The sequence below is a fragment of the Miniopterus schreibersii genome (assembly GCF_964146895.1).
Source record: "Miniopterus schreibersii genome assembly, chromosome: 2".
In the NCBI taxonomy this organism is placed as follows: Eukaryota; Metazoa; Chordata; class Mammalia; order Chiroptera; family Miniopteridae; genus Miniopterus; species Miniopterus schreibersii.
In genome coordinates, this window is record NC_138102.1 from 97,979,002 (window position 1) to 97,993,929 (window position 14,928).

A 14,928-nucleotide genomic window follows, 5' to 3' on the forward strand; every position below is an offset into this window, starting at 1 on the left:
AACGTGGTACATCACATAAACAAATTGAAAGACAAAAATCACGTGATGATATCAATAGACACAGAAAAGGCATTTGACAAAATCCAAGACCTATTTTTGATAAAAACTCTTAGCAAAGTGGGAATAGAGGGATCATGCCTCAATGTAATAAAGGCCATATATGACAAACCTATGGCCAACATCGCATGAAATGGGCAAAAACTAAAAGCATTTTCCCTAAGGACAGGAACAAGACAGGGGTGTCCACTTTCACCACTCTTATTCAACATAGTACTGAAGTCCTAGCCACAATGATCAGACAAGAAGAAAACATAAAAGGCATGCAAATTGGAAAGAAGGAAGTAAAACTGTAATTATTTGCAGATGACACAGAAAATCCTAAAACTACTAGATTTAATAAATGAATTCAGCAAGGTAGCAGGATACAAAATTAACATCCAGAAATCGATGGCATTTTTATACACCAATAATGTACCCTCAGAAAGAGAAACTAAAAAATCCCATTTACCATTGCAACAAAAAAATTAAGATACTTAGGAATAAACTTAACCAAGGAGGTAAAAGACCTGTACTCGGAAAACTACAGGATGTTGCAAAAAGAAGGAGAGGAAGATATAAACAAGTGGAAGAATATACCATGTTCATAGACTGGAAGAATCAAGATCATTAAAATGTCCATACCACCCAAAGCAATCTATAAATTCAATGCAATCTCTATTAAAATACCAACAGCAGATCTAGAACAAGCACTTCAAAAATTTATACGGAACCAAAAGACACCCCGAATAGCCATGGCAATCTTAAGAAAGAACAACAAAGTTGGAGGGATCACAATCAAGTTATAATATAAAGCCAATGTAATCAAAACGGACTGATACTGGCACAAGAACAGACATGTAGATCAGTGGAACAGAGCAGAAAAACCAGAAATCAACCCGAGCTATTATGCTCAATTAATATTTGACAAAGGAGACAAGAACATACAATGGAGTAAAGAAAATCTCTTGAATAAATGGTGCTGGGAAAATTGGATAGGTATATGCAAAAATATGAAACTAGACCACCAACTTACACCATATATAAGAATAAACTCAAAATGGATAAAAGACTTAAATGTAAGTTGTGAAACCATAAAAATCCTAGAAGAAAACATAGGCAGCAAAATGTCAGACATCTCTCTTAGCAATATGTTTGCTGATATATCTCCTAGGGCAAGAGAAACAAAGGAGAAAATAAACAAATGGGACTGCATCAAAATAAAAAGCTTCTGCACAGCAAAAGAAACCAACAAAACGAAAAGGGAGCCCACTGTATGGGACACAATATTTGCCAATGATACATCTGATAAAGGGTTAATATCCAAAATATATAAAGAACTCATACAACTTAACAAAAGGAAGACAAACAATCCAATTTAAAAATGGGCAAAGGACCTAAAATAGATACTTCTCCAAAGAGGACATACAGATGGCCAAGAGACATATAAAAAAATTCTCAGAGTCACTAATCATCAGAGAGAGGCAAATTAAAACCACAATGAGGTATCATGTCACACATGTCAGAATGAGCACCATCAACAAATTAACAAACAACAAGTGCTGGCCAGGATGTGGAGAAAAGGGAACCCTAGTACCCTACTGGTGGGAATGCAGACTGGTGCAGCCACTATGGAAAACAGTAGGGAGTTTCCTCAGAAAATTAAAAATGGAACTGCAATTTGACCCAGTGATCCCACTTCTAGGAATATATCCTAAGAAACCCGAAACACCAATCAGAAAGAACTTATGCACCCCTATGTTCATAGCAGCACAATTTACAATAGCTAAGATCTGGGAACAGCCCAAGTGCCCATCAGTAGATGAGTGGATGAAAAAGCTGTGGTACATTTACACCGTGGAATACTATGCATCTGTAAAAAGAAGGATCTCTTACCCTTTGGGAGGGCATGGATGGAACTGGAGAGTATTATGCTAATCAAAATAAGCCAGTCAGAGAAAGACAAGTACCACATGATCTCACTCATATGTGGAATATAATAAACAAAATAAACTGATGAACAAAATAGATCCAGAGGCTAGAAGCATGGAACAGACTGAGGGATCTCAGAGGGAAGGCAGGGGTGGAGGAGTAGGTGGGGAGAGATTAATCAAAGAACTTATATGCTTATATGCATAACGTATGGATACAGTCATTGGTATGGAGAAGGCCAGGAGGGGGGTGGATGTGGGGTGGGGGGGATCAATGGGGGGAAAAGGGGAACATCTGTTATACTTTCAGCAATAAAGATAAATTGAAAGAAGTAAATGCAACAATTAATTAAAAAGGAAATTCAACAATCTATATGAGTCTTTTAAAAAATAAACTTCAGCTGCCATTTTTCAAGTTCTAATAAGTGAGCTCTCTCTTGGGAAAAGCTTATGCAATTTATGAAATTCAGTAAATTACAGTGCTGAGTGTTTTTGCCGAATGACTAATTTATATAACAAGGACAGTGGTTTCTAAAGTGTGATCTGTGGAACCTGAGGTGCCGCATTTTTCTCCTTTTCTTCCCTTCTGAAGTTTTGGACAAGGCAGATTTAACCTTCTTAAGGCTGCTTTTTGGCTTTAGTTTGGTCTCAAGGTGGCTGAAGGGCTTACTCTTAACACCTGTCACCAGCATTTCTAGAGCCTCCTTTAATATATCTCCTTGATCATTCTCAAATCCTACTCTAATGCTTCACTATGAATTTACATGCAATTAAAAGAAGGGGGCTATAACAAGAAAAGGCTCTCCTGGTAGAATACGAAAAATCAACACAGCTGCACACTTATAGGGAGTGGTCTATCTGCCAGGGAATATAGGCCATTTTGGATTCCCATAGAATTTATTATGCCTGGATAATTGCAAAAGCAGGCTGCTCTCAGTTATTCATATAATGAAGAACAACCCTAGTTGTATTTGCCACTGACCAGCAGCCCCCACGTATGAGAACCCATACCTGCTTCCACATACAGTCGCTATGGCCTTGAAGCAGCCGGATGCAAGTTGGTATGAACCTGTGTAGCATCGGTCAATCGCCCAATTAAAAAGATTTATTTGGTCAGGATTAAGTTCCAAGAGCAAGACGACAACTTCACAGCCAAGTTGATGGACCTGAATAAACAGAGGAAAGCAATTATTCATCTTTAATGAAAGGTTATTCCAGGGGAAGACACAAAATTGAGTTTAGTAAACATTGAATGGGGTAAAATAAAAATGGAGACTGAGCATTCATCTTAATTAGTTTTTGTTCCACATTTTCCTCTTTAATAGGGAGCAATTGAAACCAAATACTGAAATGTATGAACTAAACAGGACCCTACATAAACCTGTCATATAGGACCCACTCATTCTCAAGCATGAACTCTGGAAAGGCAGTGAAGACTTTGGCTATGTTTTTTCTTTGAATTTAAAATGTTTCTGAAAAATATATGTATCTGGAAAAAAAATTAAATATACAAAAGGAGAGCCTTTATGTATGCAGTCTTTTAGAGAAAAATATCAGAGGGAATATATTTAGTAGGCTTGATTACTAAATATTCTGTGTAAAGCTTAGCTGACAATCTTTTACAAAGCAATACAGTTATTAATAAACTCTTCTTTTTAATTATTTTTTAAAAAAATATGTTTTTATTGATTTTTTAGAGAGAGAGAAGGAGGGAGAGGGAAAGAGAGAAAAAACCATCCATGTGAGAGAGAAACATCGATGGGCTGCCTCCTGCATGCTCCCTATTGGGGTCTAAGCCCACAACCCAGACATGTGCCCTGTCTGGGAATCGAACTGGTGACCTTTTGGTGCATGGGACAATGCTCAACCACTGGCCAGGGCAATAATCTTCTCTTAATCAGACACTTCCATATAAATATATCAGCATTGTGGGGAGAGTTAATAGGATACTTAATCGATTCTTGAAACCACTGTAATATTTGTCCAGGGGAAGACTGGTGCCTTCAGAAAACATTTTCCTGCCTCCTCTGGAAGTTGCAACAAAATGGAGAAGGAAAGATTCTGCCCTTTAAAATTATTATTTCTTTTTATTACAGAGTAAGGTCCCAATGGGAGCGATATTCTAATTGGATGGTCAAACATTCTCAACCTAATTCCTCAAGGGGCTATTGCAAAGGACTTAAAAATAATATTTCATAAAAAAATTAGACTTGAAAGAAAATCAGCCAGTTTTTCTTGTGCTTTAAAGCTTGATATTGATGTATAAAATACATAGATAGTATATGATTCACAAGTATATGAGTAATCTTAAATGAGCATGATAATGTGAGTACCACAAAGTAAGGGTCATGGATTGCTAGCACCAGTAAAGCCTGCCTGTGCATTTTCTTAACCACTGTCCCCTCTCTCCTCCTCAGAAGCAACCATATCCTGACTTCCACCACCACTGATTAGTCTGCACAGTTTTGAAGTCTATGTAAGTGTAATTATAAGGTATACAACTTTGTGTTCTGCTTTCTTTCACTCAATTTTTACATTCACTTATTCCTACTGTTGTATAAAATTCTAATTTATGATTACTCTTGGTATACTGTGTTCAACTTTAGTAGATAATGCCAATCAGTTTTCCAAAACGGTTTTTCCAGTTTACACTCTCTATAGCATTGTGTGAGGAGTTCCCATTGCTCCATTTCCTCATTGACATTTGGTACTGCCAATCTTTTTATTTTTTATGTTATGATTGGTGATATTTAACCTTTATATTTCTTTATTATTATTTTTAAAATTTTATTTTTCAATTAGTTTACATTCAATATTATCTTGTATTAGTTTTAGGCATACTACATAGTGGTTAGACAATTATATAATTTACAAAGATCCTCCCAATATTTCAAGTACCCACCCGACACCATACATACTTATTACACTATTATTGACTATTTTTCCTACGCTGTACTTTACATCCTGTGATAATTTTGTAACTACCAATTTGTACTTCTTAATACCTTCACTTTTTTCACTCAGCCCCCCAACCCTCTCATCAGTTTTGTGTACCTATAAGTCTGTTTCTATTTTGTTTGCTTGTTTATTTTGTTCTTTAGATTCCACATATAAGTGAAATCATATGGTATTTGTCTTTTTTTTGGTCTGACTTATTTCACTTAGCATAATACCCTCTAGATCCATCTATGCTGTTGCAAATGGTAAGATTACATTCTTTTTTACGGCCCAGTAATATTCCATTGTATGTATGCATCACAGCTTTTTTATCTACTTGTCTATTGATGGACACTGGATTGCTTCCATATCTTAGCTATTGTAAATAACACTGCAATAAACAAAGAGGTGCATGTATATTTTTGATTACTGTTTTGTATTTCTTCAGATATACACCCAGAAGTGGAATCGCTGGGTCATAAGTAGTACTGCCAATCTTTTAAATTTCAGCCATTCAGGTGGGTACCATCTGCTGTGGCTTTAGTTTGCATCTCTGTGATTACTGATGAGCTAGAGAATGTCTTCTTATGTTTACTGGCCATTTATATAACCTGTTTTGTACATAGCTTGTTTTAGTCTTTTGCTCATTTTTCTAGGTGTCTTTATCTTACTTATTTGTAAGGGTCCTTCATATATTTTAGATTAAAAACTCTGGTTTTATTTTGCAAATATCTTTCTTTCTATGGCTAGTCTGTTCACACTTTTTTTTTTTTTTTTTAAATATCTTTATTGATTTCAGAGAGAGGAAAGGAGAGGGAGAGAGAGACAGACGGAAACATCAATGATGAGAGAGTCATTGGGGATCGAGCCCGCAGCCCGAGCATGTGCCCTGACCGGGAATCAAACCTCGATCTCCTGGATCCTAGGTCGATGCTCAACCGCTGAGCCGTGCCTGGCCGGGCATGTTCACACTCTTAATGGTGACTTTTGGTGAACAGAAGTTATTAAATAGTTTTTCTTTATGGTTCGTAATTTTTGCATCCTGCTTAAGAAATCTTTCCCTTATCCCAGGGATTAGGATATCCCCCTGTCTTATTTTCTAGAAACTAGTTTTTTTAAGCTTTATGTTTAGATCGGCCATCTAAATTCATTTTTTTTATTCCTGATATCTTTTTTTTTTTTCCGAATGCATATGCAATGATCTATAGTATAATGTTGACATAGGTGGTGACAGTGGGCTTCCTTGGTCATTTTAATCTCAGGGAACACTTTTAATATTCACTATTAAGTATGATGTTTGCCATACATTTGTTAAAGACATCCTCTATCAAACTAAGAAAGTTATTTTTATTCTTGGTTTTGTTAAGAGTTTCTCTCATGAATGAATTTGGAATTTTATTAAATGCTTTTTCTGCATCTATTCAGATGTCCATATGATATTTCTTTCTTGGGACTCTATTAATATAATTAACATACTAAGGAATTGATGGACATTAAACCAATCTTGTAGGTCTTGAGTAATCCAAACTTGGTCATGATGAATCATCTTTTTTATATAACACTGAATTCAGTTTTCTAATATTTTGTTTAAAGTTTTTGTTTCTATGCTAATGGATAAAATAGGCTTTTTCTTTTATTTCTTATTAAATCCTTGTCAGATTTTAGTATCAAGGTTATGCTGGTCTGCTAAAACATGTTGGAATGTATTTCCTCTTGAGTTGTTTCCTCTTTAAGGATTTGTATTAAATCAATGCAATTTGTTCCTTAAATGTTGGCTTCATCAGTAAAGCCATTTGGTCCTAAAGTTTTGTTTGCATGAAGTTCAATTACAGATTAAATTTCTTTATTACTTATATAACTATTCAGATTTTCTTTTCTTTTGGTGTTGTGTTTTTCTAGGAATTTGTCTATTTAATTTAAATTTTCAAGTTTACTGGCACAAAGATATTCATATGTTCTTTTATTTTAAATATTTGTGGCATCTGTAATGATGCCCCCTTTACATTTATGATGCTGATGACATGCGCCTTCCCTCTCTCTTTCTTGATCAGATTTCTCATGGATTTATTAATTTTATTAGTCTTTTAAAAAATTCAACTTTTGGTTTAAATAATATTTAAATCAATTTTTTCTCTTCCATTAATTTCTGCTCTTATCTCTATTACTTCCTTCATTATGCTTTTTTGAGTTTGATGTTATTATTTTTCCACCTCCTTGAGATGGATGCTTAGGACATTGATTATCAGCCTTTTTTTCTTTCTACTCTATGCACTTAAGACTAAACATTTCACTCTAAGCAAGACTTTATTTACAATCCACAAGTTTAGTATGTAGTGCTTTCATTATTCTTCAGTTAAAAATATTTTTCAGTCTCTCTCATTTATTCTTTGACTCACCGGTTATCTGGAATAGTGTGTCTTAATTATGTTTGTATCATTGATCAGTAGCATAATTCCACTGTGATTAGAGAACACAGTCTGTGTCACTTCAGTCATCTGAATTTTGTAGAGACTTGCTTTATGACCCAGTTTATTGTCAACCCAAATGTTACTGTGATATTTATACTGATGCATCATAATGTACTGTGAACAACGCTTAAACCTACATTCTGTGGCTGATGTGGGAAGAGACTGTGCTGTGAACAATGCTTAGATACCTCAGTAACCTAACTGAGGCAGAACATCCTAGAGACTGAACAAGAGCCGTATATTTAACTAGTACTTACTCGTAAATCTTGACAAGCCAGAATGTTGTCGAGCCACTTATATAGATAGCCATCTGGAGAAAGGCCCACATTGTCAAACACAGGGCCACAGCACAACACTGCTGACATTGCCTGATGACAAAACACAAAACACCTGGGAATGAAATCTGGAATGGTCTAATGGCAAGCAACTGACTTTATAAAACATAATTACCAGACTTATAAATGATAACGATCTTTTAAAGCAGTAATTTCCACAAGATTTTAAAGTATTCTTTAGTGGATTCAGTAAAAATACCAGATTCCCAAATGGCTCTTTTTAGAAGAGCTAAACCCATAAATTTAACTTTGTGAACAAGTAATTTTACTTTATTTTTAATTTTTAAAATTTTTAAAAAAGTAATTAATTTTTTGTTGTTCAAAATATTACAGATGTCCCCTTTTTATCCCCATTGACCCATTCCACCCCACCTCACCTGCCTCCCCAGTCCCTCTCCACACCATTGTCTGTGTCCTTGGGTTATGCACATATGTATGTAAATTCTTTGGTGACTTTCTCCCCCTCTACCCACCCACCCCTCTCCTTCCCTCTGTCAGTCTGATCTTGTAATTTTATGATTATAACAAGTCTTTATGATGAAACAGTAAAACACTGAAAACAAAATGACCATGTCACAGTATTAAAAATGAATTTACCTTCAATAATTTCAAGTGAATTAATTCTATTCAGAAGATAGAGCTTTTCAAATTTTGCTTTGATGACAACTATTTGACTATGTACTGAACTGACAAACTTGACAGATATTTGACTAATGTACTAAATTGACAAACTATGAAAAACATGGAGATAATTGTGGTTCTTAATCAAAGATAAAGAAATAAAAAATATAAACTTCAGTTCCTTTGGGGGGGAGGGGCAGGAGAGGAAGCAAGGGAAGGTGAGAAGGGGGGATCTGGATTAACTCTGCAATTAGCATGTCCAGATGATTACCAGGGCCATGGTTTAAATCATCTCCATTGAGACAAATTCAACCTGAAAGTCAGCAACTTCTGCTATATATGACAGAGCTGAAATTAGACTGTAAGGAATCATGCTTCTGAAATGTTTGAACAGTCCTAATAGAAATTTATTTCTGGGAGTCTTCTAGAATAAGAGACAAAAGGGAAATGGAAGATTTTGAACTTGAAGATATATATATGCGCATATATATGTATATACACACACACATATATACATATACAAACCTCATTATAACCTATGGATTTTTAGGTTGGATGTTTATTGGCAAGCAGCTACTTGAAGGGTTTATCCCTTAAGCAAAAACATATGGTTCTCATACAGAAGAAACACTGATTAAAGTGGAAACTTGGATAAGTTTTGCCAATTAGAAATTATGAAGCCAATTGGAATATTTGCATATTTATACACAGCTATCAATCTATGTTTATGTGTGTACATTTTGGAATTTTTAAGGTCAGTTTATGTATTTATGTGCGTGTTTATTTGATTTTTTTGGCAAGTGCACTTAGATTTTGTCACATCATATGAAATCATATTATTTATTTTAACCTAATTTAAAGCATGGTTATCAGCTTAAGGAAGGAGACCACGAATCTGACAAGAGTTATCACTGAGGCAAAGGTGACCTACCTTTAAGGCACAATACTGGTATCTTGTGATCTGATGGTTTCTGTCACTGTACCGATCCAGAGGTGTGAACATAATGCTGAAGGGCCCTGCCCACTGGCTGAACAAGATGAAAAGATGGTGCCTCAGGCTTTGCTGGGGGAAGAGAAATCTCCGGTGGTGAACTAGAGAGGAAAACACAGAGTTAACAGTCTACGAGAATAAAAAATATCGTGAATAAAATTTGTCACTATTACACAGCAGTTTTAAATTTAAGGGAAAGTATTAATTTCCTTTCCTAACTCAAGTTTTCTTTAGGTAATAAAACAGGTGTTTAAAAAATTAAGCAGAGTTTTTTAAGTGTGTATCCTTCCTCTAATGCTGTGGTTGCTAGCACCTTGTCTCAGAGCAGGAAGCAGAAGCAGAAAACGACTCACACACTGTTTTCTAACCAATGTCTGGAGAACCTGCAACACCTTCCAATCAGCTGCTTATGTAGACAGTGTTCCCTTGACTGCTGTTAGTCTTTAGGAAAAATTGTGAAGTATAATGTATAGACAATTTTAAATAAACATACTTTAACTGAAGAGGTCAACTCACATGTTACTTTAGAGTCATCAAAATGAGGAAGACTGGTTATACAACATCAAAGTTATGAAAAAGTAGAAACAGTTGAGTTGCAGCTTTTTGTAATTATGTCAAAACCTTTTAATGTCATTAATTTTTGCACCAAACTGACCAGATATTTTTATTTTCTGTGCTTCTAAAATTAAAAAAAAAGTTTATTTTTTTACAGTTTATTTATTTACTTTTCATTGAATTTATTAGGGTGACATTGGTTAATAAAGTACATAGGTTTCAGGGGTATGGTTCAATAATACCTCACTTGTATATTGTATCGTGCATTCACCACACCAAGTCGAGTCTCCTTCCATCATCATTTAACCCCCTTTACCCTCTTCTACCTCACAGCAACCCTTTCCCTGTGATAGTTACCATACTGTTGTCTATGAGGTGTTTTTTGTATGTTTTTTTGCTTAATCCCTTCACCTTTTTGCCCAGTCCCTCGATCCTTTCCCCTGTGACAGCTAGCTGTCGTTCTGTTGTCTATATCTATGAGTCTCTTTTTATTTTGTTTGTTAGGTTATTTTGTTCATTAGAGTCCATGTATAAGTGAAATCATATGGTATTTGTCTTTTACACTTCACTTAGCATAATACTCTCCAGGTCATTCAATGCTGTCACAAAAGGTAAAATTTCCTTCCTTTTTATGGCCAAATAGTATTTCATTGTACAAATATACCACCACTTTTTTAAATCTACTCATCTACTGATGGGTGCTTGGGTTGCTTCCAAATCCTGGCTATTGTAAATTGTACTATAATGAATATAGGGGTGCATATATTTTTTTGAATAGATGTTTTGAATTTCTTTGGATATATTCCCAGAAGTGGAATTGCTGGGTCATAAGGCAGTTCCATTTTTAATTTTTTGAGGAAATTCCATACTACTTTCCATAGTGGTTACACCAATCTTCATTCCCACCAACTGTGCAAGAGGGTTTCCTTTTCTCCACATCCTTGCCAAAACTTGTTTGCTGATTTATGGATAATAGTCATTCTGACAGATATGAGGTAATATCTCATTGTGGTTTTAATTTGCATTTCTCTGATGATTAGTGACATTGAGCACCTTTTCATGTTTCTATTGTCCATCTCTACGTCCTCTTTAGAGAAATGTCTATCTAGGTCCTTTGCCCATTAAAAAAAATTTTTTTTTAATCTTCACCCGAGGATATTTTTTCCATTGGTTTTCAGAGAGAGTGGAAGAAAGAAAGAGAGAGAGAGAGAGAGAGAGAGAGAGAGAGAGAGAAATTGGTTGCCTCTTGTATGCGCCCTGACTGGGCAGGGGATTGAGCCTGCAACCAAGGTACGTATCCTTGACTGAAATCAAACTTGAGACCCTTCAGTCTGAGGGCCGATGCTCTAACCACTGAGTGAAACTGGTTACGGCAGTCCTTTGCTTATTTTAAAATTGGATTGGTTCTTTTTTTGGTGTTGAGTTTTATAAGTACTTTATAATTTTTGATATTAACCCCTTATCAGATATATCATTGGCAAATATGATCTCCCATTCAGTGGGTTGTTTCATTTTGTTGATGGTTTCCTTTGCTGTGCAAAACACTTTGTTTGATGCAGTCCCATTTGTTTAGTTTTTTTGTTTCCCTTGCCAAGGGAGAATATCAGAAAAAATACTGCTATGAGAAATGTCTGAGATTTTACTGTTTACGTTTTCTTCTAGGATTTTTATGGTTTTGAGTCTAACATTTAAGTCTTTAATTCATTTTGATTTTATTCTTGTGCATGGTGTAAGAAGGTGATCTAGTTTCATTTTTTTACATGTATTTGTCCAATTTTCCCAGCACCATTTCTTGAATAGACTATCTTTACCCCATTGTATGTTTTTGACTCCTTTGGCAAAATTAATTGACCATAATGGTGAGGGCTTATTTCTGGGCTTTCTATTCTGGTCCATTATCTATATGTCTGTTTTTATGTCGGTACCATGCTTTTTAAATTACTCTGGCCTTGTAGTATAGTTTGATATCAGGTAGCGTGATTCCTCCAACTTTGTTCTTCTTCCTCAAGATTGCTGCTGCTATTTGGGGTCCTTTGTGGTTCCATATAAATTTTTGGAATACTGACTGTAACTCTGAGAAATAGGTCTTTAGTAACTTGACAGAAATTGCATGGAATCTTCAGATTGCTTTGAGTAGTATGGACATTTTAATAATGTTAATTCTTCCTATCCATCAACATGGTATATGGTTTACCTTATTTGTATCTTCTTCAATTACTTTCTTCAGGGTCTTATAATTTTCTGAGTACAGGTCTTTTATATCCTTGGTTAAATTTATTCCTAGGTTGTTGGTTTTTAATGCAATTGTAAGTGGGATTGTTTTCTTAGTTTCTCTTTCTGATAGCTCATTATTGGTGTATAGAAATGCAACTGATTTCTGAATATTTGTTTTGTATCCTGCTACTTTGTTGAATTCATTTTAGTAGGTTTTTGGTGGAATCTTTAGGGTTCTCTATATACAGTATCATGTCATGTGCAAATAATGACAGTTTTACTTCTTCTTTTCCAATTTGGATGTCTTTTATTTCTTCTTGTCTGATTGCTGTGGCTAGGACTTCCAGTATTATGTTGAATAAGAAGGGTGAAAGTGGACATCCCTGTCTTGTTCTCAACCTCAAAGGAAATATTTTTAGTTTTTGCCCATTGAGCATGATGCTTGCTGTAGGTTTGTCATTTATTATTATGTTGAGGTATGTTCCCTCTATTCCCACTTTGCTGAGAGTTTTTATCATAAATGGGTGTTGGATTTTACCAAATGCTTTTTCTACATCTATTGATATGATCATGTGGTTTTTATGCCTCATTTTGTTTATGTGGTGTATCACGTTTATTGACTTCTGGATATTCTTACCAACGTTGCATCCCAGGAATAAATCCCACTTGATCATGGGTATATGATCTGTTTAATGTATTGCTGGATCCAGTTTGGTAGTAATTCACTGAGGATTTTAGCATCTATACACATCAAGGCTATGGCTATAATTTGCTTTTCTTTTTTGTAGTGTCTTTATCTGGTTTTGGAATTAGGATAATGCTGGCCTTGTGAAATGAGCTTGGGAGTCTTCCCTCCTTTGGAATTTTTTGAAACAATTTAAAAAGGATACTGTTAGTTCTTTGAATGCTTGGTAAAATTCTCCTGTGAAGCCATCTGGTCCAGGTCTTGTTTGTTGGGAGTTTTTTGATTACTGCTTCTAGGAATTTTGTCCCAATTGTTCAATTTGTTGGCATACAGTTGTTTGTAATGTTTTCTTACAGTCCTTTGTATTTCTATGGAGTCAATTGTTACTTCTCCCCTTTCATTTCTGATTTTATTTGGGTCCTCTCTTATTTTTTCTTGATGAGCCTGATTAAAAGTTTGTCAATCTTGTTTATCTTTTCAAAGAACCAGCTCTTGGTTTTATTGATCTTTTGTATTGTTTTTTTGACACTATTTCATTTGTTTTTCCTCTGATCTTTATTACTTCCTCCTTTCCACTCACTTTGGGCTTTGTTAGCTGTTCTTTTTCTAGTTCCTCTAAGTGTAAAGTTAGATTATTTATTTGAGGTTTTTCTTGTTACTTGAGGTAGGCCTATAATGCTGTGAATTTCTCTCTTAGGTCTGTTTTTGCTGTGTTCAATAGAATTTGGGTGGTTGTGTTCTCATTTTCATTTTTTTTAAAGGTATCTTTTGATTTCTTCCTTAATCTCATTGTTGACCCATTCATCATTTTGTAACATGTTATTTATCTTCCATGTCTTTGTGTGTTTTTCATGTGTTTTCTTGTGATTGATTTCTAGTTTGATAGCATTATGGTCAGAGAAGATGCTTGATATGATTTCAATCTTCTTAAATTTATTGAGACTTGTTTTGTGTCCTAACATGTGGTCTGTCCTCGAAAATGTTCCATGTGAACTTGACAAGAATGTATATTCTGCTGCTTTGGGGTTAAATGCTCTGAAGATATCAATTAAATCCTCCTGATCTACTGTATCATTTAAGGCCACTGTTTCCTTGTTGATTTTCTTTCTGGAAGATCTATCCATTGGTGTTAATGTAGTATTAAAATCCCCGATTATGACTGTATTACTGTCGATCTCTTCCATTATGTCCATCAAGATTTGCTTTATATATTTAGGTGCTCTTATGTCGGGTGTATAAATGTTTACAAGGGTTATATCCTCTTGTTGGATTGCTCCCTTTATCATTATATAGCGTCCTATTTTTTTCTGTTACTGTAGTTTTTGTTTTAAAGTCTATTTTGTCTGATATAAGTATTGCTACTCCAGTTTCTCGCTCATTTCCATCTGCATGAAATATCTTTTTCTAGCCCTTTACTTTTAGTCTGTGTGTATCTTTCATTCTGAGGTGGGTCTCTTCAAGACAGCATACTTACGGGTCTTATTTTCTTATCTATTCAGCTACCCTATGTCCTTTGAAAGGAGCATTTAAGCCATTTACATTTAAAGTGATTATTGATAGGCACATATTTACTATTTTATTATTTTATCTGTCTTCCTCTGTTTTGTTGTTGTTTCTTTTTCTTTCCCCTCTCCCCCCGCTCCTCCTCTTTCTTCTTATTTTTTTTCTTCTTCTTCAAGAAGACCCTTTAACATGTCTTGCAATGTTGGTTTGGTGGTGATGAACTCCTTTAGCTTTTTCTTGTCTGGCAAGCTCTTCATTTCTCCTTCAATTTTAAATGATAGCCTTGCTGGATAAAGTAGTCTTGGTTTTAGGTTCTTGTTTTTCATCACTTTGAATATTTCATACCAGCTCCTTCTGGCCTGAAATGTTTCTGTTGAGAAATCAACTGACAGTCTTATGGGAGCTTGCTTGTAGGTAACTATCTTTCTCTTGCTGCTTTTAAGATTCTGGTAAATTGCTTGCCTCCATTTCATTTAGCTCTATTTCTACAGATTTCTTGTGTTTTTCATTTGGAGCATGTTTCTTTGTCTCCCCATTTTGACTGCCTTTTTGTGTTTGTTTCTATGTATTAGATAGATCTGCTATGACTCTCAGTCTTGGTAAGGCGGCTTTATGTAATAGGTGTTCTGTGGGACCCTGTGGCGCAGTTTTC

The 14,928-nt window shown here is 35.1% G+C and overlaps 1 protein-coding gene across 5 annotated transcripts in view; it reads right to left on the reverse strand.

Moving 5' to 3' along the window:
- Positions 1–14,928, reverse strand: part of FRY (FRY microtubule binding protein) — a 508,702-nt gene that overhangs the window by 152,778 nt on the left and 340,996 nt on the right. For all 5 annotated transcript variants that reach the window (XM_081126905.1, XM_081126902.1, XM_081126901.1 and 2 more), the window contains 3 exons: positions 9,260–9,420; positions 7,630–7,740; positions 2,979–3,133 (listed from right to left, as the gene is read on the reverse strand). In XM_081126905.1, coding sequence (XP_080983031.1) covers positions 2,979–3,133; positions 7,630–7,740; positions 9,260–9,420 — 427 coding nt within the window. The remainder of the gene's footprint in view (positions 1–2,978; positions 3,134–7,629; positions 7,741–9,259; positions 9,421–14,928) is intronic.